The 25,693-nt window shown below is 36.5% G+C and overlaps 1 protein-coding gene across 1 annotated transcript in view; it reads left to right on the forward strand.

Moving 5' to 3' along the window:
- LOC135101863 (uncharacterized) overlaps window positions 1–25,693 on the forward strand; it is a 95,059-nt gene that overhangs the window by 67,628 nt on the left and 1,738 nt on the right. The window contains exon 2 of the mRNA XM_064006148.1: window positions 22,493–22,984. Coding sequence (XP_063862218.1) covers window positions 22,493–22,984 — 492 coding nt within the window. The remainder of the gene's footprint in view (window positions 1–22,492; window positions 22,985–25,693) is intronic.

The raw sequence follows: 25,693 nt of genomic DNA on the forward strand, positions 1-25,693 counted from the left end.
AAAACACTCATAATATACGCTTCTCGTAATGTCCTTTTGTTTCCCAAACATAAGGTTCTTTGCATGTATTTAAGCGTTTTTGTAGGTAACATGATCAAAAATACTCAAAATACATGTTTTTGGTAGTTTTATTCTGTTTCACCATAAAGTGTAATTTGCATGCGTTTTAGTGTTTTGGTATATAAGGAGCTCAAAAAGACTTAAAGGCAAGTTCTTATTAAAAATTGCTTTTATTCAAATGTAATGCGATTGCCCTGCTTTTTAGTGCTTTATTGCCTATCAGGCTCAAAAACACTCAAAAGACTTTTTTCTGGTAATGTCAATTTTTTCTCACATAAAGCTGGTTTCGCATGCAATTTGAGGTTTTGGTAACTAAGTATGTGAAAAGCTCTCAAAATACACGCATTTAGTAAGGTTGTTCTGTTTCTCAATTAGGAATGTTATTCATGAGTTTCAGCATTTTGGTATCTAGGAAACTTCTCCATATCCTCAAGTTTTTGCGTTTTTTGCCTTTTGGTTCTTTTGAACTATAAAACACTCATTATACACTTTTCTTGCAATGTCCTTTTATTTCCTAATATAGAGTGCTTTGCATCAATTTTCGCGTTTTTTGTAGGTAACAAGCTCAAAAACACTCAAAATATACCTTTTTGGTAATGTTTTTCTATTTTTTTTTTTTTTAATTGGTTGGTTTGCATCCGTTTATCGTTTTTTCTACGTAAAACACTGAGAGGACACGTTTTCAGTAGTTTTGTTTGGATTCCCATATAGAGTGAGTTCCTTATTTATTTATCGTTTTGGTGGCTAACATTCTGAAAAACACTCAAAAGACAGATTTCTTTTAAGGTCGTTTAATTTCCTCATATAGGAGGCTTTGCATGCACTTTAGGGTTTGGTATAATTATTATAACAGTCCGAAAAAAAAGCTAAAATTAACTTTTTTGATAATTTTCTTTTATCATATAATAGCCCGGAATTTTCCCAGAATTTTGGCATCTCGGTACCTATGAAGATGAATAACAAAAAAAAAAATCCTATTTTTTTATTTTTATTTATTTATTTTTCTAAATAATGAGTGTTATTTGTGGGTTTTAGCCTTTTGGTACTTAAGGAACTAAAAAAACACTCATAATACATATTTCTCGTAATGTCCTTTCGTTTCCCAAACATAAGGTTCTTTGCATGTATTTAAGCGTTTTTATAGATAACATCAAAAACACTCAAAATACATATTTTTGGTAATGTTATTCTGTTTCTCCATAAAAGGTGTTTTGCATGCGTTTTAGCGTTTTGGTATGTAATGAGCTCAAAAACACCTAAAGGCAAGTTCTTGGTAAAAGTTGGTTTTATTCCCATGTAATGTGATTGCCCTGCTTTTTAGTGGTTTATTGCCTAACACGCTCAAAAACACTCGAAAGACATTTTCTGGTAATATTTTTTTTCCCACATAAAGCTAGTTTCGCATGAAATTTGGGGTTTTGGTAACTAAGAATGTGAAAAACACTCAAAATACAGGCATTTAGTAAGGTTGTTCTGTTTCTTAATTAAAAGGGTTATTCATGAGATTCAGCATTTTGGTATGTAAGAAACTTCTTTATGTACACGAGTTTTTGAGCTTTTTGCCTTGTGGTTCTTGTGAAACTATAAAACACTCATTATACACGTTTCTCGTAATGTCCTTTTCTTTCCTAATATAGAGTGCGTTTCATCCATTTTCGCATTTTTTTGTAGGTGACAAGCTCAAAAACACATCAAAATATATCTTTTTGGTAATGTTATTCTATTTCTTCATATTGGTTGGTTTGCATCCGTTTTAGCGTTTTTCTACGTAAATCACTGAAAAGACACGTTTTCAATAATATTGTTGAAATTGCTGAAAAAAAAAAAAAAAACACTCAAAAGACAGGTTTCTGGTAAAATCGAGTAATTTCTCCATATAGGTGGCTTTGCATGCAGTTCAGGGTTTGGTACATAACTCCGGAAGAAAGCTAAAATTATTTTTTTATAATGAATTTCTTTTACAAAATTTCCCTGAATTTTTCCAAAATTTTGGTACCTATGAAGATGAATAACAATTTTTTTTTTCTCTCTATAAAGTGTTATTTGTGTGTTTTAGCTTTTTAGTACTTAAGGAACTTAAAAACACTCATAATACACGATTTTCTTAATGTCCTTTTCTTATAGAAACATAGGGTTCTTTACATGTATTTAAGCGTTTTTATAAGTAACATGATCAAAAACACTCAAAATACATATTTTTGGTAGTTATTCTGTTTCTCCATAAAGGGTGTTTTACATGCGTTTTAGCGTTTTGGTATGTAAGGAATTAAAAAAAACACTTAAAGGCAAGTTCTTCGTAAAAGTTGGTTTTATTCCCAAGTTATGTGATTTTTCTGGTTTTTAGTGCTATGTTGCATATCACGCTCAAAAACACTTAAAAGACGTTTTTCTGATAATGTCATTTAAGCGTTTTTATTGGTAACATGATCAAAAATACTAAAAACACATGTTTTTGGTAATGTTATTCTGTTTCACCATAAAGTGTATTTTGCATGCGTTTTAGTGTTTTGGTATATAAGGAGCTCAAAAAGACTTAAAGGCAAGTTCTTATTAAAAATTGGTTTTATTCCAATGTAATGTGATTGCCCCCCTTTTTAGTGCTTTATTGCCTAACACGCTCAAAACACTCAAAAGACATTTTTTTTCTGGTAATGTCATTTTTTTCCCACATTAAGCTGGTTTCGCATGCAATTTGGGGTTTTGGTAACTAAGAATGTGAAAAGCACTCAAAATACACACATTTAGTAAGATTGTTCTGTTTCTCAATTAAGAGTTCTTCATGAGTTTCAGCATTTTGGTATCTACGAAACTTCTTCATATACACTAGTTTTTTCATTTTTTGCCTTGTGGTTCTTTTGAACTATAAAACACTCATTATACACTTTTCTTGCAATGTCCTTTTCTTTCCCATTATAGAGTGCTTTGCATCAATTTTCGTGTTTTTTATAGGTAACAAGCTCAAAACACTCGTTGTTATCGGTGGTATAGGAATTTTAGATTTATAAATTTATCAGTTATTGGTTATTGGGCAATAAATTTATTGCCAATTATCAGTCATCACTGATAAGGTTATTGTTACCGATTTATCAGTTATCATGATAAATTTTTTTCGTCATCACAACCAGCTATATATATATATATATATATATATATATATATATATATATATATATATATATATATATATATATATATATATATATATATATATATATATATATATATATATATATATATATATATATATATATATATATATATATATATATATATATACACCACTTTCAAATTTATCAACATTTATTTAGTTCTTGAAGTAATCATATTCATTTCTCTAGTGCTACTTCCAAGTTTCTCTCACTCTATCACTTTATTCTACGACCACCCATCTTTGTTTCTTTATCCTCTTGTCCCATTTCCAACATATGCTATTTCTTAGCTCCATTTATCAATCTTGACTCCATCATATTCATGTTAATAATCAGATTGGCTCCATTATATTCAGAATTTTCTGATAATTCTCCACTTTTCATTTTGCATGATTATCTTCATGACTGTAGCATCATTTATAGACATATATTTTCTTTGGTCATTTAGCATATAATTTACATAAAATGATATACAAAATTAGAGCTAGTGTGTGTGTGTGTGTGTGTGTGTGTGTGTGTGTGTGTGTGTGCAGTTGATAAAGACATGCTGTTGCTACAATGAGACAGATCATTTGTTGTGGGGGCTGTTGAACCACACTTAACAAGCTGAGGGAAGTGTAAAATATGTGGTCATTTATATATTTTGGTTGTGTGCAAGTACTGTGAGACAAGTCATAAAGGTTCACATGACTGCTGTACTGACAGGTGTGACCCTTTTATTCAGTGTGGAGCCTGCAGGGGCTGACAGATGATATGGAGTGTTTAAGTCACTATAACAGCAGTTTTGTTTTGTATCTGATGAAATTTTTAAGGATGCTAATGAAGGTCAGTATTGACTTTTTTTTAAGGAGGCAAGATAAAAGATATTTTGTAGCTTTATTCATCCATATACAGTATGTACAGTATTAGTAACAAGGGGAACCCACCAACCTCCTTGTAATCTCCTAAATTTCATTTTCATCTTCCTTTTTCCATTCTCCCTTTATTGCATATTTTCAGAAGTTCTTAATATATCCTTACCCACTGTCTTTTTTCTCTTCACCTCCCCTTCCCTTCTGTTCCATTCCCTGGTGATGGCACAGAATTATCAACAACAAGCTTTTGACGGCTGAGGATGAAGCCCGAATCAACCAGGTACAGGCCAGGTCATTAGCAGCAGGCATGGCCGCCGTGCCCCGCCAAGCCCGGGTGTTGAACCTGAGACCAAGCCAGGTAGGTGTGTGGCCTGTACACCTAGCCACTTGTACTTCTTGTGCTTCACTTCCTATGCTGTCACATGAAACATATTTATTCCTTGTTTTCACAATGTTTCACTCTTAATTTTTGTACTTGTGTTGTGCTATGTATGTATGGCAGCATGTCCTCAAAACACTAAGCAACATAAGAGGGAAGGAAATGAGGTGGTGATTTATTATTTCTCTTATATGACAATAAAAAAGTTGTCAAAGGCATGTCAAGTTTGTGTGCAGGATTCTGCATTTGAGTGTTGAAGCATGTGTAAATTCACTTGATAAGTATTTAGCTTTTTAAATTGATGTTTGGATGATAATGTGAAGGTTAACATGGCATTGTACTAATCTCCTAAAAAAGGCTGGGAACCATTTGTTCATAATGTGTGTAGGAGCCTCAACGTATCAGGTGTTTAAGCTTTTAGATTGTGATTTGATAGGAGGAATTATGTTAAGAAGGTCACATGACCTTGGTTGTCCATGTTGTATAGAATGTTTTCCAATTAAATTTCTTTCAGTCTCCCTATCATTTTTACAGAGATGTAGTTTAGATATTTGATTCCAAAGTCAGTTAAGTTTTTCTATTTTCATTCCTGATCAACTCTGTGCTCTTTCATAAGAGGCATTGATCTGTGCCTTTTCATAGAAGCATGGTCCATGACCTAGTGACATGCAAGGTTTATTGAAGGGACCTGAAAAAGAACCATATTACAGTGATGAAATTATTCCTTTGAAAGTATTGATGGCTGATCTCTTTCTATAGGTGAGGGTTAGTGTTCTCTACTGTACCAAATACTGAACTGTCTTTTGTACTATTTCTCCATCTGTATCCTACCCATTAATGGTAATAGACTGAGGAACCTTTGTTAATTTTTACTAAGTATTGTCCTGCAGCATTGATTTGTTTAGGAGTTGGGTATCTGAGAATGAGTGGTTATTGGCACCAAGTGCAGCTCAGTTGTGGGTAACTCCAGTTGTTGGGAGCATTCCATGGTACACAGATGGTGGGATAGTCTTGCCTTGGACACTTGCAAATGTGTACTATGTCCCAGTGAGTTTTGTTTTTATTTGACATGAATCCCAAGTTTATTTAGGCATTTCAGGGACTTATTGTGGGTGATGGAGATCTCCACAACACTCTTCTCTTGGTGGGTGGGTAGCTGTTGAAAAATTCATATGAATAGAGATGTCAAATGTAGGTAAAATAGAGAAATGTTGATTTGATTGTGAACTAAATCCCACAACTTATATTATCTTTGATAAGAAAGGTTTTGTTTAAACCATGAAAATTGGATAAATGAAGCTAAGCATTATTTTACTGCAACAAGAAGGCACACAAAGTGAAGGAGATTGCATACTTGTCTTTAGTTTGTTGTCCCTTTGATGGGGAACTTGTATCATTGTTAAAAGCTTAAAACCTGTAAAATAGCATGGATCCATCTGAATCTTTATTCAGTCAAAAGTTTATATGATGTGTAGACTATTCAAGCTTGCCAGCCTGGAGCCTGGAGCCTGCTTGTTGTAGAGTTGTCCTATGTTCTGTAGATTTGCTTGATATTATAAACAATTATGGTAAAATTTTTGTAAACAATTTTGTTCTTTATTTCTGTCAGTATCAGATTCAGTATTTTCTCCATCTTATGGCAGCATATATTTTCAACACAGAGTGAGGGCAGTGTCATTCCTCCTGTCCACTACCTCAACTTCTACTCCCAACACTACCACAGCCATGAGTGGTCTGGTGTGGTGGCTGAGGATTCTTTTGAAGAGGACAATGCTTCTGCTTCATCTGAGCAGGTCAGAAGGTGGATAGCAGCAGTACTAGTAGCAGACTGGTGTTACCTTGATGCTACTGCTACATTGCATTATTTGCATAGTTTTTTCAGTTGTCATGGACTTTGTGTAATATGTATAAAAGTATATGAAGCTCAATAAACTTGTTGATAAGGTTTATGTTCAGCATACAAATTGTAGGATGCAAAGACAAGGATTGAAATATCATTGCCACAATTCCTGACAAAGCATTTGGTGCCACAGAATATTCAGCAATGTAATGTTTGTTTGGCAAACAAACCAGTTTCCCTGAATGATAGCTTTATTTCTGCAGGTTAATACAGTCTCTCTATGGGGGAGAGTTTGGAGACAAAGCCAAGCATATATATATATATATATATATATATATATATATATATATATATATATATATATATATATATATATATATATATATATATATATATATATATATATATATATATATATATATATATATATGTGGTTTGTGAGCCAAGCATACTGATCATTACACTATCATGTGTAGTTTTAATATGTAATTTAGATCAAGGACAGTGCAGTGAGAGAGGAAAAATTATTCACTAGATTTTTTCAGAGAAGTTTTATGACATAAAGGATTAATTGAATGATCAGTATATATATTGGCCCACTAGCTGCATCTCTTTAACACAGAAAGCTTTCACTAATTATCTTGGCCCAATTCATTAAGTGCATCGCTGTTGTGGGAGGGAAGATATGCAGTGTTTCCCTGCCATCTGTGGGAGTTACATTCCAGAGCCTCCTGCAAATAGTTAAAATCTGTGAATATGGGAAACCATCCTTATAAGGATCAGAACTACCTATATTTATAGTTTAAACCTTAAACTATGCATCTCACATTTACTAAGCAATTCACTTTAAGACAATAAAAAGCAGTTATTATATGTATAGTACATGATATTTTAATTAAAAAATACAGTGCACTATAAAATAAAAGGGGAATAAGTTGATATGTACAATAAACCCTTGATATAATGAACTTCTATTTACCAAATTTCAGGTATAACATCCTATTTAAGGCTGCTGTCTGCTGCCTCTCTCTCTCTCTCTCTCTCTCTCTCTCTCTCTCTCTCTCTCTCTCTCTCTCTCTCTCTCTCTCTCTCTCTCTCTCTCTCTCTCTCTCTCTCTCTCTCTCTCTATACACATATATAGCAAATTTTCATCTCAAGTGACCCACTCTCCCCCCATATGTGTTCGTTATATCTTGGGTTACTGTAATTTATAACTGAAAGAATAATTTGGGCTCTTTGGGCTGAAAGACTGAGCTGGTGGTGACACCTGGCAACTCTAAAAACTCCCCATTAGTTAGGTTAGGTTAGGGAAAACTCTGCAAATATGCAAAACCATGAATATGTGAGGGAACGCTGATATATGCTATCTCTTATTTGTTGTAGATGTATTCCATTCTATTGGCATAGAACGATAGGAAAATGGCATCAAGGAAGTAGGGATGCCACCAAACTAAGGAAATAGAGAAGTCAAAATTTAGTCATTGCTCTGTTTTGTGAATTGGTAGATATTGTGCCTGGTGGCTCCACTTCACCATTCCTCAAATAAAGGCGGTCAAGTTCTCAATTTAAGCCAAAAGTATTCTAAAAAAGTAGCTTAAGAAAAATATGTATTTAGTACAGTCCATGTAATGAAAAGGAACTAATCATGATTAAACAAAGAACTCTATGTTCTCCTTTATGAAAGAGTGAGAAATTCATATATTATAAATATGGGAGGTATATATATTACAGTCCCTGTATTGAAGGGAAACTCATCATGATTGAATGGATACCTATGTTCTCTTTTATGAAAGAGTGAGAAATTAATTATGAGCAAAACAAAGTTTACTATGGAGCTTGTTGTTTCGTTTTGAGGGGCCTGGCTCAGTCTGACCATAACCCTATTCAATCGCTAATATCTCCAGAACTATGTGGCTGATCGTAACAAAATTAGCATCATATGATAGCACACTTCTATCAATTTTATATGATATAGCTTTCATCTCTTCTATTGGGTGAAGTTAACTTACTAAAAGTAGAAAGGTGTCAGAAATGGGATTTCTCAAAAACTACTCAACCAGTTTTAATGAAACTTAAGAGGTGTCATGTTATAATTTTAATAAAATTCCTTACGTCAACTTTGAAGTAGCACTGTACATGCACAAAGTCAAAATTACAACTTTTTAAGTAATTAACTGATCAAGCTCAAATTTTTGTTGGTAATAAGAGTAATACAAGTTATAATGAAAAATCATATGAAATTTGCAATACTACTGTGCATATGCAAAATACAATACAAAACTTTTTGTAAAGTGACCATCAGTTTTCTGCAATTTTCACCAATTTTCTTTTGTCTCAATGAGAGCGGATAGATACCACTGAACACAAAATGAAATTTCCTATCAAGTGGTATATAGCACAACCACTGGGCTCTTGCAGAGTTTTGAGCTAGAGTGATTTGAATATTAGGCAAGTGTGGGGTGCCTGAAGTTGCCTCTCTCTCTCTCTCTCTCTCTCTCTCTCTCTCTCTCTCTCTTCTTGAAATACCCCTTCCACTGATGCATTACTGACATCTTTGCTCGTTAATCGCCTTCCAAGGCATTTTACTGGTATATTATAACTTTTCTTCATTAAATTGTGTAACATTTGCTGTCTTAGATATAATTTTCTATCTGTACAACATCACCTCTCCTCTAGTAAACCTCATCTTTATTTATGATATGCATGTACAGTATTATGAATAAAATAATAAAAAATAATTAGGTAAAAACCAACTTAAAATTTACTTGATGGGTCCTGTTGATGATGCTCATCAAGGCTAGTGTCTTCTGGTATCAACCCTAAGTCTCTTGAGACCCCCCCCTCAACTTTTTCTTCATTAATTTCTGCAACATTCACAGTCTTAGATCTAGTTTTCAATTTCTAGAACACAATCTCTCCTCTACTAAACCTTATCTTCTTTTCCTCACTGAAACATAGGTGTCTGAGGCAACTTACAATAGCCCCTTTTCTGTTCCCTCCTACTTTCTTTATTCTCATTTTCAATCCAAAGCTGAATGTTGCGTTTATGTGCGCAATGACTTAACCTGCTGTTGTGCCCACACTCTTGAATATTCCGAGTTTTTCACCATCTGGCTACTATTACAGAGTCACTCTCAAACTAAATTTATCTGTGCTGTATACCTCTCACCTAACTCCTCAGACTATAAGAAATTCTTTGACTACTTAACCTCCAAAGTGGAGCACATTCTGACTCACTTCCCTTTTGCAGAGACCTCCATTCTTGGAGACTTCAATGTTCACCACCAGCTTTGGGTTTCCTCTCCCTTCACTGACCATCATGGTGAACTAGCCTTCAACTTTGCTATCCTCCAATTGGTGCAACACCCTGCTCATATCCTTGACCGTTTTAGAGATGCATACTAATCAGTCACTTCCTACACTCATACCTGATATTACTTCCCCCCTGATCTTACAAAACTAACCCTACAAAACTTTATCATCTTTCCTGTACTTTATTTTTAAACACATCTATATGATTTCAGTCTCATATATGTATCAATTTATATCACCTAACCCTATGTGTCATCCCATCCATCTTCATACTCAACTTTATAACAATATAGATATATATTATTCTGTATAAGCCTTATCATATTATGTTTTTATTTATCTTCATGATAGATTTTTCGATTTTAAGTTGTCTATTCTGTTTACTTTAAGTAATGTACTTTTAAATTTTTCATTTGCCTGAAAAGCATCAAGCTTATACATAGGCTGGCCAATAAAGTACGAGTATACCTATCCAATAATGAAATGTATAAACCTAGGCTATAATAAAGTGTTTAAGTGTTTAAGTGATACACCCAACATTCTTGACCTTTTCCTAACCTCTAATCCTTCTGCTTATGCTGTTACCCTATCTTCTCCATTGGGCTCCTCCAATCACAATCTCATATCTGTATCTTGTCCTATTGCTCCAATCCATCCTCAGGATCTCCTAATGAGAGGTGCCTCTGGTGTTTTGCCTCTGCTAGTTGGGGGGAACTGAGGAGGTATTTTGCTGAATTTCCTTGGAATGACTACTGCTTCTGTGCCAGAGACTGTGTGCCGAGTGCATAACGGAGGTGATAGTGTCTGGCATCGGGCCCTACATTCCTCACTCTTTTTCTCGACCTAAACCTTCCAAACCTTGGTTTAACACAGCCTGTTCTCCTGTTATTCATGATAGAGAGGTAGCTCACAAAAGGTACTTGAGCCTTCCATTACCAGAATCTCTTGCACTTTATATTTCTGCCCATACCTAAACCTTCCAAACCTTGGTTTAACACAGCCTGTTCTCCTGCTATTCATGATAGAGAGGTAGCTCACTAAAGGTACCTGAGCCTTCCATTACTAGAATCTCTTGCACTTTATATTTCTGTCCGGAACCATGCCAAGTCTGTTCTCCAACTAGCCAAAACTCCTTCATTAATAGAGTGTCAAAATCTTTCAAGATCTAACTCCCCTTGTGATCTCTGGCACCTAGCCAAAAACATCTCCAATAACTTTGCTTCTTCTTTCCCTCCTTTATTTCAACCAGATAGTACCACTGTTATCATATCTATCTCTAAAGCTGAACTCTTTGCTCAAACCTTTGCTAAAAACTCTACCTTGGACAATTCAGGGCTTGTTCCTCCCTCTCCTCCATCCTCCATGCTACCTATTAAAATTCTTCACAATGATGTTTTCCATGCCCTTGCTGGCCTAAACCCTCGGAAGGCTTATGGACCTGATGGGGTCCCTCCTATTGTTCTCCAAAACTGCTCCTCTGTGCTTGCACCTTGCCTAGTCAAACTCTTTCATCTTTGTCTATCAACATCTATCTTTTCTTCTTGCTGGAAGCTTGCCTACATTCAGCCTATTCCTAAAAAGCGTGACCGTTCTAATCCCTCAAATAACCATCCTGTTGCTGTAATTTCCTGCTTATCTGAAGTTTTTGATGCATCAACAGGAAGATTCTTAAACATCTATCACTTCACAACCTTCTATCTGATCAACAGTATGGGTTCCGTCAATGCCACTCTACTGGTGATCCGGCTTTCCTTACTGAGTCTTGATTATCCTCTTTTAGAGATTTTGGTGAATCTTTTGCTGATGCCTTAGACATATCAAAAGCTTTTGATAGAGTGGCACAAAGCTTTGATTTCCAAATTACCCTCCTACAGCCTCTATCCTTCTCTTGGTAACTTGATCTCGAGTTTCTTTTCTGACCATTCTATTGGTACTGTGGTAGATGGTCACTGTTCTTCTCCTAAATCTATTGACAATGGTGTTCCTCAGGGTTTTGTCCTGTCACCCACTCTCTTCCTATTATTCATCAATGACCTTCTAAACCAAACTTTTGTCCTATCCATTCCTATGCTGATGATACCACCCTGCACTTTTCCGCGTCTTTTTGTAGACGTCCAACCCTTCAGGAAGTAAACAGTTCACACAAGGAAGCCACAGAATTCCTGACTTCTGATCTCTCCAAAATTTCTGACTGGGGGAGAGTGAACTTATTATTGTTCAGTGTCCCAAGAATTCAATTCCTCCGTCTATCAACTCGACACAACCTTCCAGACAACTATCCCCTCTTCTTCAGTGACACTCAACCGTCCCCTTTCTCTACACTGAACATCCTCAGTCTGTCCTCTGTCCTTTAATCATAATCTAAACTGGAAACTTCACATCTCATCTCTAGCTAAAACAGTTTCTGTGAAGTTAGGCATCAGTCTTCTTCACCAGTTTTTCTCCCCCCCACCCCTCCTTATCCGTCCATGTATGTAGTATGCTATCTTTTAGATAGGGTGTAATCAAAAGTTTTCCATCTCATCAACTCCTTTCCTCTAACTGACCGTCTTCAGCCTCATTCTCATTGCTGCAATGTTGCATCTCTTGCTATCTTCTACTGCTATTTTCATGCCAACTGCTCTTCTTATCTTGTGAAGTGCATGCCTCCCCTCCTCCCTTGGTTTTGCTGCATAAGACTTTCTTTTTTCTCTCATCCCTATTCTGTCCACTTCTGTAATGCAAGTTAACCAGTATTCTCAATCATTCATCCCTTTCTCTAGTAAACCTTGGAACTCCCTGCCTGCCTCTGTATTTCCACCTTCCTATGACTTGAACTCTTTCAAGAGTGAGGTTTCAAGACACTTAACTTGTATTTTTGACTAACATTTTTGACTGTTTGGGGACTGGCACCTCAGTGGCTGTTTTTTTTTTTTTTTTTGCTGGAATTTTTGTTTCCCTTGGCCTGTGCCACTCCTACATGAAGGGGAAAAAAAGAAAAAAAAAGGGAGGTAGATGTGATCAGGGACTGAACCAGGAATGAACATACCAGAATACCAAGCCTTAACTAACTGGACCATGAGGTACCTCACAGCTAATCTAGCTTTGGCTCATATTTGTGTCCTATCACTGCATTACATGGCTCTTCCTTCTAGGTTAATTTCTGATGTTTCGTTAATTTAATGTGGTACAATAAGTATCCAAACAATCCAAAGTGTGTGTCTGGGAAGTGTGGTTCTGGTCTTGCAAGGTTTACCAGAGTATTCACTAGGAAGCCCCTGCTCCATTCATGTTTTCTCCCTTTTTTGGGTGGGACACTCATTTCCTGTTTGACGCAACAAAACAATGCCATCATAAGTTCATACTAGGCTTTATTCTTTCCCCTATATGAAATCTTTTAAGACCATCCCACCACCATGTTGCCAATGTCATAGTTAAACAAAGAAATACATTTCCTATTACAAAATTAAAAATTATGAAAAAAAAAAATGTATAAACATGGGAAGTGGATGTGACCAGGGATTGAAACCAGATCTGACAAGCTTAAAGGACAAGTCTTTAGCTGACATAATCATAAAGTACATCACATCTAGTTTAGCTTTAGCTCATGTTTTCACATCCTAGCTGAGGTCTAAAAATGTGTACCAAGCATTTATGTTCCTTTTTACATAAGCTACTGTTGTTATTTGTCGACAGTATATAATTTATTTAGAGCTGCCTGTTATTTATTTTTCCAGTTTTTAGAGTAACATCTCACAGGTATCAATAATTTTAACCCCCTGAGCAACAAGCAACACAGTGGTGTGCATTTCAGGGCTCTGATGGGTAATGAATGTATGTGCCTCATGATTTTCAATCCTTAAATCAAAATGAAAGTGGGAGAGAGATATTTTGAACATTACTTAGCAACATTTACAAAGCTGCTCCCTACCACTTTTAGTGACTTGCCATCTGGTATTCTATACAAGGCAAGTATCATGGAAGGAGGTGATCTGCCCTCATCCTAATGAATGGCTAAGTGCAAATGCAAGCTAACCTCATCCACTCCCATTAAGTGCTGTTAAACAAGGAGTCACAGTGGAAGAACATTCCTTTTGATATGTGGGGAAAGCAGTGAGGGCAGGTGGGGCAAGTGAGCTGTAGCCAGTACTATATCCAGCATAATGAACACACCTTTACTTCCTGTTGAACTAAAATAATGAGTCAGACAAAAGTACCACTAGAATGGAGAAGGATAGGTGCTTCTTATGCTGTAAGTTTCATTATTCTAGAATCTGTACTAAATGAGATATAACTAGGAATAAGAGTTATTTTTCTCTAAAAACTCATTACAAGAAGAGGTTTCTGCACAAAAAACCCGTTGCTTAGGGGCTAGCAGAAGTTTCTGCATACTGGTAGTCTAGCTGAGTAGGTAATGCTTGTTGAAAGGTGATTACAAAATAATTTTATTACTGTAATATTTAGAGGCACTAGATCATTGATTATGGGGTATTATGAGTGAAAGAATTCACTGAAGAGTGTCTCTGGTATAATTGGCACCCAATCACTAATTGCACATTATGAAGGGAGAGTAACAACTGTAATGTCAGTGTCATTATCAAATTCTGTCCCCCTCCCCACACACACACACACACACACACAATGGGCAGCAGAATTCTTATAAAAGAAGGAATAATAACAGACAAACAATATGGCTCCAGGAAAAGAAAATCATGTGTAACAAATCTATTAAGCTTCAGCTCAAGAGTGATGACATCATGTAGGAAAGAGAAGCATTTGTGGACTGTATATAACTAGATCTGATAAAAAGCTTTTGACAAGGTTCCCCCATGAAAGACTTATGTGGAAACTTGAAAATATTAAGAGACTACATGGGACAAGTATAAAGTGGATGGAAAATTACTTAAAATGATGAGAAATGAGAACAGTAGCTAATGATGAAAAGTTGGTTTGGAAAACAGTAAAGAGTGGTGTGCCACAAGGGTCAGTACTATCACCAATATGGTATTGTTCATTGTTTATATAAATGATATTCCTGAAAAAAATTGATAGCTACAACAGCCTATTTGCAGATAATGCTAAATTACAGAAAGAAATAAAAAGTTGCAAAGACTGTGAATATCTACAAAATTACCAATAAAATTTGTGAATGGAGCAAAAAATGGGAAGTTAAATTCGATGTAAGCAAATGTCATATGATGGAGATGTGCAGAAGTGAATAGAAGACCACATTGGACATACAAGGTAGAAAACAAATATATTAAAAGGATCCAGGAAGAAAAGGATCTAGGAGTAGTAAAGCCAGATAACTTCCAACCAGAGAAGCATATAGGTAGAATATGAGGAACATTTACAGATTACTATGAAACATAGTACAGCTTCTCACCTCATGAACAAAAGTAAGATGAGAAAAATAATCCCTATGATAATAAGACCTAGATTGGAATATGCAGCAGTTGTGTAGTCTCTATGTAAGAAGCATGTAAACAAGCTAGGAAGAATACAAACAATAGGAACAAAAATGGTGGCAGAATTTGAGGAATTAAGTTATGAAGAAAGATTAGAAAAAATATACTTACCAATACTGGAACAAAGGAGAGAAAGAGATTTGATAACTATCTACAAGTTGGCAAACAAAATGGAAGTTGGTAATGACAAAACCATTACTAAAAGAGACAAGCAGTCATGACAGTAGAATGGGACACTCACATAAGTAGGGAAAAGAAGATGTCTAAACAACACAAAGAATAGTTTTCCACAAAGACACACTGAAGTTTGGAATGGACTAAAAGAAGATATGTATAGTTTTGGCAACAAGTGTACACAAACTAAAGGAAAAATTAGACATGTATAGGTATGGAGATGGGACCACTTGAGTGTAGCTCGGGCCCTGTAAATTACACCTAGGTAAATACACAACACAGTGCACACCGTGCATGGCTACATGGACTTGTTTCTGACCATTATAGAGATGTTGTGTGATGTTTCAATAAGTGTGATGCCAAGAATGGAGTATTATCTGAACTAAATGTATACTATCTATGGTAAGAAATAGTGGTACAGATATTATAATAACTTTCTAATTAATTATTGATTTGAAAGGTTGCCTGATGGGATCCCTCCTATTGTTCTCCAAAACTGTGCCTCCGTGCTTGCACCTTGCCTAGTCAAACTCTTTCAACTCTGTCAACATCTACCTTTCCTTCTTGCTGGAAGTTTGCCTACATTCAGCCTGTTCCTAAAAAGGAAGACTGTTCTAATCCCTCAAACTACCGTCCTATTGCTTTAATTTCCTGCCTATCTAAAGTTTTTGAATCAATCTTCCTCAAGAGGAAGATTCTTAAACATCTGTCACTTCACAACCTTCTATCTGATCACCGTATGGGTTCTGTCAAGGCCGCTCTACTGGTGATCTTCTGGGTTTCCTTACTGAGTCTCAGTCATCTCTTTTAGAGATTTTGGTGAACCTTTTGCTGTTGCCTTGGATATATCAAAAGCTTTTGATAGAGTGTGGCACAAAGCTTTGATTTCCAAACTACCTTCCTATGGCTTGTGTCCTTCTCTCTGTAACTTCATCTCAAGTTTCCTTTCTGACCATTCTGTTGCTGCTGTGGTAGATGGTCACTGTTTTTTCCTAAATCTATTAACAGTGGTGTTCCTCAGGATTCTGTCCTGGCACCCACTCTCTTCTTATTATTCATCAATGACCTTCTAAACCAAACTTCTTGTCCTATCCACTCCTACACTGATGATACCATCCAGCACTTCTCCACATCTTTTTATAGACATCCAACCCTTCAAGAAGTAAACATTTCACGCAGGGAAGCCACAGAACACCTGAGTTCTGATCTTTCTAAAATTTCTGATTGGGGCAGAGCAAACTTGGTATTGTTTATTGTCTCAAAACTCAATTCCTCCATCCATCAACTCGACACAACCTTCCAGACAACTATCCCCTCTTCTTCAGTGACACTCAACTGTCCCTCTTCTACACTGAACATCCTCGGTCTGTCCTTTACTTATAATCTGAACTGGAAACTTCACATCTCATCTCTAGCTAAAAACAGCTTCTATGAAGTTAGGTGTTCTGAGACATCTCTGCCAGTTTTTCTCACCCCCCCCCACTGCTAACTCTGTACAAGGGCCTTATCCGTGCATGTATGGAGTATGCTTCACACGTCTGGGAGGTTCTACTATTACTGCTCTTCTAGACAGGGTGGAATCAAAAGCTTTTCGTCTCATCAACTCCTCTCTTCCAGCTGACTGTCTTCAGCCTCTGTTCATCGCTGCAATATTGCATCTCTAGCTATCTTCTACTGCAGTTTTCAAGCTAGCTGCTCTTCTGATCTTGCTAACTGCATGCCTCTCCTCCTCCTGCAGCCTTGCTGCATAAGACTTTCTTCATTCTCTCACCCCTATTCTGTCCACCTCTCTAATGCAAGAGTTAACTGGTATTCTCAATCATTCATCCCTTTCTCTGGTAAATTCTGGAACTTCCTACCTGCTTCTGTATTTCCACCTTCTTATGACTTGAATTCCTTCAAGAGGGAGGTTTCAAGACACTTATCCTTTAATTTTTGAATACTGGTTTGGACCCTTTTCTGGAACTAGCATCACAGTGGGCTTTTTTTTTATTGGATTTTTGTTGCCCATGGCCAGTGTCCCTCCTAGGTAAAAAAAAAAGAAAAAAGAAAAAAGGGGGGAAGGGGGAAAAAAAAAATTAATTGCACTATCCTATGATCATATTGCATCAGATATTATATGAGGTTCCCAGAGCCAGAGTGATCTAAGTGCCCTTGTGGTCAAAATTACTATTTTATTGCATTGTCATCCCCAACCTTCCTAACGTGACGAGAGAGAGTGCAGACATCAGAATGGACCCCACATTAGGGTCAAAATCCATCCAAGTGAAATTATCCACAGAACCTTTTTGTCACGCTTGAGTGATAGCTATCAGTTGCTGGGGCCAGAGAGAATAACTCCCTCGCCACAGCAGCACGAGAAGAGTCAGCCAATGACAGCTCGTGCAGTGATTCACGTGTCACACTGAGACACTTCCCCACCACGACACCCACACACTTCACACTCTCCCTCCCTCCAGCCTGCTTGCTATCCATAAATAACAGGCTGCTATCTTAATTTTACTTTTACACAACACATAAGCCTTTCATTATTATGACGGACAACAACATACCCCTGAGGAGCCAGAAGCCACATTCCCAGATGCTTCTAAGATTTATCTTAGTGGGCTATGAACATCTTAGTGCTGGTAATTTTTTAAAGCAAAATCATTCGCCACTAAGAACCATGGAACATTCATAGCTATGAATGGGTCAGGGCTTTCATAGCTCACTAAGAACAACAGTTTCTCCTCAACAACAACAACAATGTGAACATATCCTTGTCTGAAAATAAAATCAGAAAAAAAACCTGAAAGTAAGCATTAAGATGGGTTTTATTATCAATATCAAGTAGTCTTCAAACACACTGAATAGTCTTTTGCTTTGAATAAATCATGTGTGTTTAACTGACTTGCTAGGAGAGTACTGAAATCACATTTCTGGAAATTACACTCATTAATAATCACAGCAGCAACACACATGATCCAGTGTGTGTAGCCAACACAAACTAAGGCTAATTATAGTTAACCCAAACATGACAATTGCAAATATAACTTTTTTCATTATGTTCCTTAAAAAGAAAAATTAATTCTGTCAGGGCATTTTCTTTCACATTCACAAAAAAAAAAAAAAAAAAAATGTAAGTACAAAAGATGAGTGTTTCTTTTCTATGATCAATATCCCTGTGATAATAAGACAAGCATAATATCTCAGGTTCAAGATACATACTCATAAGAATATAAGAACATAAAAAATGGAAGCTGCAGGAAACCATCAGGCATACATGTGGCAGTTCCTGTATGAAATATACTTACCTATTTCCACCTATCAATCCCCATCCATAAATCTCTAATTTTCTCTTAAAGCTTCCTAATGACCCAGCACCAACAACCTGATTACTGAGTCCGTTCCATTCATCTACCACTCTATTTGAGAACTGATTCCTTCCTATCTCTTTTTTAAACCAAATTTTTCAAGCTTAAAACTGTTATTTGTTACTAATCCTAAGAATTTTGCTTACATCCCCTGTGTTGTAACCCTTATAGCATTTAAAGATTTCTATCAGGTCCCCTCTTAACCTACATCTCTCTTAATGTAAATTTAACAGCTTCAATCTCTCTTTGTAAGGAATACTCCTCACTCCTTGTATCCTTTTAGCCATTCTCCTTTTGTATTGATTCTAAAAGACCTATATACTTCCTGTAATATGGGGGACCAGAACTGCACAGCATAATATAGATGAGGTCTGACCAGCACCAAATATAACTTTAATATTACTTCGGGACTTCTACTTTTAATACTCTTAAAAATAAATCCTAATATCCTATTTGCCCTGTTTCTGGCCTCTATGCATTGCTTTCTTATATGGAATTTAGAGCTAACTATAAATTCTAAATCTTTTTTGTACCCTAAACCTACCAGAGGTTCATTGTTTATTGTGTACCTTCTGTGTGGATTTCCTCTACTTATGCTAAGTACTTTACATTTTTTTATATTATACTGCATTTGCCATCTGTCTGTCCATTCGTTCATCCTATCCAAATCTGCCTGCAAGGAAATGGCATCCAATTCTAATCTAATTAATCTACCTATCTTCGTGTCATCCTCAAATTTACTAACGTCACAACTAATTCCACTATCCAAGTCACTGATGTATATTAAAAACATCAATGGCCCTTATACTGATCCCTGTGGCACCCCACTAATTACTTAATCCCACTCGGATTTAGAGCTGTTTATTACGACTCTGTCGCCTGTCACTTAGCCACAACCTTATCCACCCTAACACCTTCCCATCTATTCCGTGTGCCCTAACCTTTCTCAGGAGCCTCTGATGGGGTACCTTGTCAAACACTTCACTGAAGTCCAGATATAGGATGTCATAACTATCAGCATTATCTCCTGCCATGTAAACTTTACAGTAAAATCTTGACAAGTTTGTCAGGTAAGACTTCCCCTTTGTGAAGCTATGCTGTGACCAATTTATCAAGTTATGTTTGTCTAAATGTTCCCTAATGTTCTTTACTATTACAGACTTCATTATTTTATCTACAACAGAAGTTAAGCTTAAATCTCCTTTCTTAAAGCTTAAACTTGCCTCCACATTACCGGTATCTCAAGTGATTTCCTAAAGGCAGAAACTAACAGTTCACTAATAACTTCTTTGCATTCCTTAAGTACTCTGGGATATGAACTGTTCATGTTGACAAGTAGTTGGGTTTAGGAAGGGGGATAAAAACCCAGGGAGGAGTTAGGATTCTTTTAATCTCTAACGTTTCGGCTGAATAGCCATCCTCAGAGAGACTGATTTACATGAGTGAAAACACACTATTTATAACAACATACAAAATTTTCTCATTTGACATTCGTACAGAGTATTGCCATCCTGGCGTGTACCTCACCTAATTTTATTTTCCTAGTCAGGTGGCATTATCTGCCTATGTGACGAGCCTTTACTGGGGATTTTCCTTGTACCTGACCTGAGGGCCAATCTGGCGGAATTACCCGCCCACTTGATAAAACCTTCTCTGTGGTTAATGACTCCCCTAGTTGTTATGAGGGCTGCCTCTATAGCTTTTCTTATTCTTTTCTTCAATCCAACTTTAATTTCTTAGCCTCTTCCCATTTTGGTAGGTGTTTACATTTTTCTATGTGCAATACAAGGGAGTTTGATGTGTTGCATTTTAAAACATCTTTCCTATGCTCTGCTATTCTTGTTTTAAGTCCCCTGCCTGTTTCTCCTATGTACTGCTTTGTACAACCTTTGCATGGTATGCTGTACACTACGCTGTTATTATTAACAAGTGAATGAATGTCCAATAAGGACGATTTCATTCACTACCTTTCAGCCCACAGCATGAGAGTCAAATCTGATGTGATTATTGGTTTTTACTTAAGAGCGTTCAGAATTTGCAGCAACAACTTCCTAGAGCAAGAAATATGATATATCATATCAACTTTCAAAAAGCTGGGTTATCCTGAAGGGCTCCTTGTTAGGCTTAAGAATAAGGCAAAGAAAATAACAACTGAAAACAAAGAGAATAAAGATCTCTGTACAACCAGCAAAAGAGAGAGTTATACATGTGTACCAAATTCGGACAATTCCATAATTAATAAATATTTGTCTAGAACAGGATTAAAAATAGCAACATTAGCGGGAGAGAAAATTGGTGAGCTAACGAGGACTAAAGAGACCGGACTTGTTAATAATAACAGCGTAGTGTACAGCATACCATGCAAAGGTTGTACAAAGCAGTACATATGAGAAACAGGCAGGGGACTTAAAACAAGAATAGCAGAGCATAGGAAAGATGTTTTAAAACACAACACATCAAACTCCCTTGTATTGAACATAGAAAAATGTAAACACCTACCAAAATGGGAAGAGGCTAAAGAAATTAAAGTCGGATTGAAGAAAAGAATGAGAAAAGCTATAGAGGCAGCCCTCATAACAACTAGGGAAGTCATTAACCACAGAGAAGGTTTTATCAGGTGGGCGGGTAATTCCGCCAGATTGGCCCTCAGGTCAGGTACAAGGAAAATCCCCAGTAAAGGCTCGTCACGTAGGCGAATAATGCCACCTGACTAGGAAAATAAAATTAGGTGAGGTACACACCAGGATGGCAATACTCTGTACGAATGTGATATGAGAAAATTTTGTTTGTTGTTATAAATAATGTGTTTTCACTCATGTAAATCAGTCTCTCTGAGGATGGCTATTCAGCTGAAACGTTAGAGATTAAAAGAATCCTACCTCCTCCCTGGGTTTTTATCCCCCTTCCTAAACCCGACTACTCTGGGATATATTTCATCTGGTCTTGGTGTCTTGAACTTTCTTAGCCTATCTATCACCTGTTCCACTATCTCCTTAATTATGGTAATATCTTTCAGCTTCTCATTCTCTTCTGCTCTAAAAATTTCACTATCCAGCATTTCCTGCATGTTTTCCTGGGTGAAGACAGTTAAAAAATACTTCTTCAGAATTTTACTAATCTACTCCCCAGAACTAACCAGCAACCTCAATCCTCACCAAACTTGTAGAACAATCAAGCACTTTCATTCATTGATGATACAAAATTCATTTCTTGGATTGGAATTTAGACTATCAGTTGTCAACTGGTTTTAAAGTGAACCCTAACTTTCATTATGAAATCAGAAGCATCTGAGATCACTGTAGCACAATGGTGATAAGGCAGCATAGTGAAAACTGTGATGACAAAATGATTATGCTTATGAAGTGGTTAGTCTAGAAATAGTTCTGATATAAATTATAAAACTTGTGGCATGCAGTGAAGCAGAATTTATAGAGAAAGGGTGTCAGTTCTTTCCTTCCAAGCACAAAGTTTGTCTCTCATCAGTGGTATTACACATTACCAACAAATAGAAACAAAAGTGTTCAAAATTGTTATTTCTGACTCAAATCACTCCAATATGCCATTCAAAAATGGTGAAAAAAAATTGAAAGAATGTACAGATTTATAAATGCTTATCAAAGCTTTAATTATGCTTCATTCTGTCTCTCAAATCTCTAATATTAGAGTTACTAGTTTTAAAAGATTGGACTCCCAACTTTTTTTTACAAGGCCCATGGATCTCATTTGGAGGAAAGTAGAGACAAGGATTTAATATGGTATACATTCACATTTGGAATCATTCCATCACATCTCAACCTCCAGGCTAGATATACAGAAGATGGTATAACTATTAATCATATGACCTTAATCATGTAAGATTAAAATGGAAATTAAAAAAGCTCTTCCCTGGCAGGCAGTGAGGTTAAAAAAGCTTTTCTCTGGCAGGTGGTGAGCTACAGCTACCTGGCTGCACCTCAAGGCCAAAGCCACTCCAAAGATGTGGTCTATGGGTCTGGTGCAGCAGCCAAGCCTCCTTCCTCTGGCCACAGCTTCTCTGCCAGATCTCCAACTCTTGGCCAGACACTTTCACTGGAAATTCAGAAATCTGGTCATACAGCAGCTCCTGGCCATACAGCAGGCTCCTCAGACCATATTCACCTCAGCACTACACCACCTGTTATTACTGCCTTTGAGTCCTCAAAATTATCTCACATTTCCCCTTCCCCATTAGTCCATTCCTCATCATTCTCTGCACCATCACCTTTTTTCTCCTCATCCTTCTCACCTTCTGCTCACTCATCATCTCCCCCACAACCATCACTCCCTCCTGCCTCTCTATTTACTCATCCTGAAGCCATATTTGCCATGCACCAAACTTCTGCCACAGTTCATCCTGCTGATCCCAGCCAATTTATCATCAAGGACTCCACTTTCCAGGTTAGCAGGTATTTGTGATTTCTCTCTCTCTCTCTCTCTCTCTCTCTCTCTCTCTCTCTCTCTCTCTCTCTCTCTCTCTCTCTCTCTCTCTCTCTCTCTCTCTCTCTCTCTCTCTCTCTCTCTCTCTCTCTCTCTCTCTCTCATTAAAAATGGTAATTTAGATTTGGGTCAATCTGTGAAAATACAAATAAGAAACAAATGCAAACACACACAAATGTACAAATTTGATTTTGGCTACCTTCTGTTCATTCATCTCCCTTTCCCCTTGTTTCTCCACCTTTTTTATTTTTTGTTTGAGAGAGAGAGAGAGAGAGAGAGAGAGAGAGAGAGAGAGAGAGAGAGAGAGAGAGAGAGAGAGAGAGAGAGAGAGAGAGAGAGAGAGAGAGAGAGAGAGAGAGAGAGAGAGAGAGAGAGAGAGAGAGAGAGAGAGAGAGAGAGAGAGAGAGAGAGAGAGAAAATTGCCTCAGACCAGGGTATTTCCACTTGTATAGTCTTAAAACAGGCCATAGCCATTTTCTTCCATGTCCTGTCCTTTTTATTATTTGCTTCTACACACCTGCCATTATACCGTTCTTGTTTCCCAATTTTCATTTTATAACCGTACAAACTGTTGCATCCTCTCTCTATACTTGCTCAAAAATATCTCATATTTTTCTTGCACTACTTTACCTTCAAATTGCTCTTTCCATTTAATTTTTCAATAAAACTTACTAAGCTCTGCAAAGTTTGCCTTAGCATAGTTCTGTCTCCAATTTCTGTATTGTTCTTTCATGAGCAACACTGTTTCCTCCTGTAGTACTATCTCTATTGTCACATGATCACTTCTTCCCATTGAACTCAGACAATGTATACTTGGTCTACTTTCTGGGGTTTTCATAAACATTAAATCCAGCTGTGATGGTTCTTCTTCTCTTCTACATCTTATAGGCTCATTCACCCACTGTCTCGTTGTATTCATCATCATGGTTTGCATAAGTTCTTCACTCCATGTCCCAACATTTTCTGTTACTTTCATCTCCTCTCAGTTAATTCTTTTAGTGTTGAAGTCACCTACTAAGAGTACTTTGTTACCTTTCCTTATCATTTCCTCCATACTATTTTTTTGTATCTAGTTGCATACTTTTGAATTTATTAGTCTACCATGCATTAGTTTTTGGTGGTATGTATTTCACAATGATTTTCCTTTTTTCACATCTTTTGATCTTAATCACAACACTCATTGTTTCTACCATTCCATCACCATATTCCACTTCCTCAACAACAATATCCTTTTCTTACCAATATCATCACTTCTCTTCCCTTTCCTTTTCTGTCCCTCTTCCATGTACTGTATCCTTCCTTTGCAAATCCCAACTTTATTTCCTCTTCTAGTTTGGTTCCTGTTAAACATACCACATCTGGTTTATTGTTCTTTAAATAGTCTTCAAGTTCCAGTAGGCTGGACACCAAACCATCTACATTAGTATACATAATCTTTAAACTTCTGTTTGGTGGTCTTGTGTGGCATCTTTGTGCCACCATTTCCTCACTTTCATGTCCACAACTTTCCTGTGTTTTCTATTCATTTTTTGACTTTTAGTTTACTTCTCTATTCTTCGTTCATGTCTCTTTTTATCCATATTTCCTTCAATCCTTTTGCTTTTGCCAATTTTCCTGTTCTTTGCAAGACATGTTCTGCTGCTGTTTGTGACATGATTCTTGTTTTACATTGGCTTTGTTCTATTTTTGTCATACTTTCCGATCCTGTAAACCTCTTCAATTTGTTCGACTCTCCCCTCTCCTTCCTCTGCCACTTGTGCTATAATTTCCTTAGTTCTTTTCACTTCTTTCTCTCTAGCTGTTTTCATGGGTAGGTTCTTTTCCTTGACCCCAAATACCACCATACACATCTTTCTCTGTACTGTGTCTCTCACAAGATTACTTTTTTCCTTTATTATTTTAATCACTTGCTTTTCCATATCCTTGTTGTTTCTGTTGCTGTTGCCTTGTTATGTCCTCCATGTCCACCTTTTGCTGTTCTCTCTCTTTCCAACCTTTGACTTCCTCTGTAACTAACTCTCACTCCTCCAACCCTAACCTCTCTTGCAAAGTTTTCTTTAATTCTTCATTCTCTTTCTTGAGTTTCTTAATCTCTTCACAGTATTTCTTATTTAAGTCCACTATTTTTGTCACCTCTTCTCAGTTCTTTGTTTTCTTTTTCCCTTTCCATCTCTATTATATCATTGGATATCTGTTTTACATTGTCGCCACCCACTTCTGTTTCTTCCTTCCATGCCCTTATCATCGCTGTTAAGCTTCTTGTATTTTCACATTTTCTTCTTTAGTTATCCACATTCATGTATTTGTATCAGCTACATTGAGATCCTCTTCCTTGAAGCCCTCAAAAATACCTGTATGTGTGTGTGTGTGTTAACCTAGTTGATTACACTTATCTAGTTGTGACATACAGAAAAATACTGTTCCATCATTACAGTGCGTGTGTCAAGGCTGAAGGAAGGACTTGGATAGTGAATGTGATAGTGTGGGTGATTGGGCCACTCAGGAAAAATTATATGATCAATCATACAAAAGTGTGATGCATGCTTCAAGTGCCAATGAAGAGCATTATGAAGACAAGGATATATATATATATATATATATATATATATATATATATATATATATATATATATATATATATATATATATATATATATATATATATATATA

This window comes from Scylla paramamosain, chromosome 1 (genome assembly GCF_035594125.1).
Source record: "Scylla paramamosain isolate STU-SP2022 chromosome 1, ASM3559412v1, whole genome shotgun sequence".
Taxonomy (NCBI): Eukaryota; Metazoa; Arthropoda; class Malacostraca; order Decapoda; family Portunidae; genus Scylla; species Scylla paramamosain.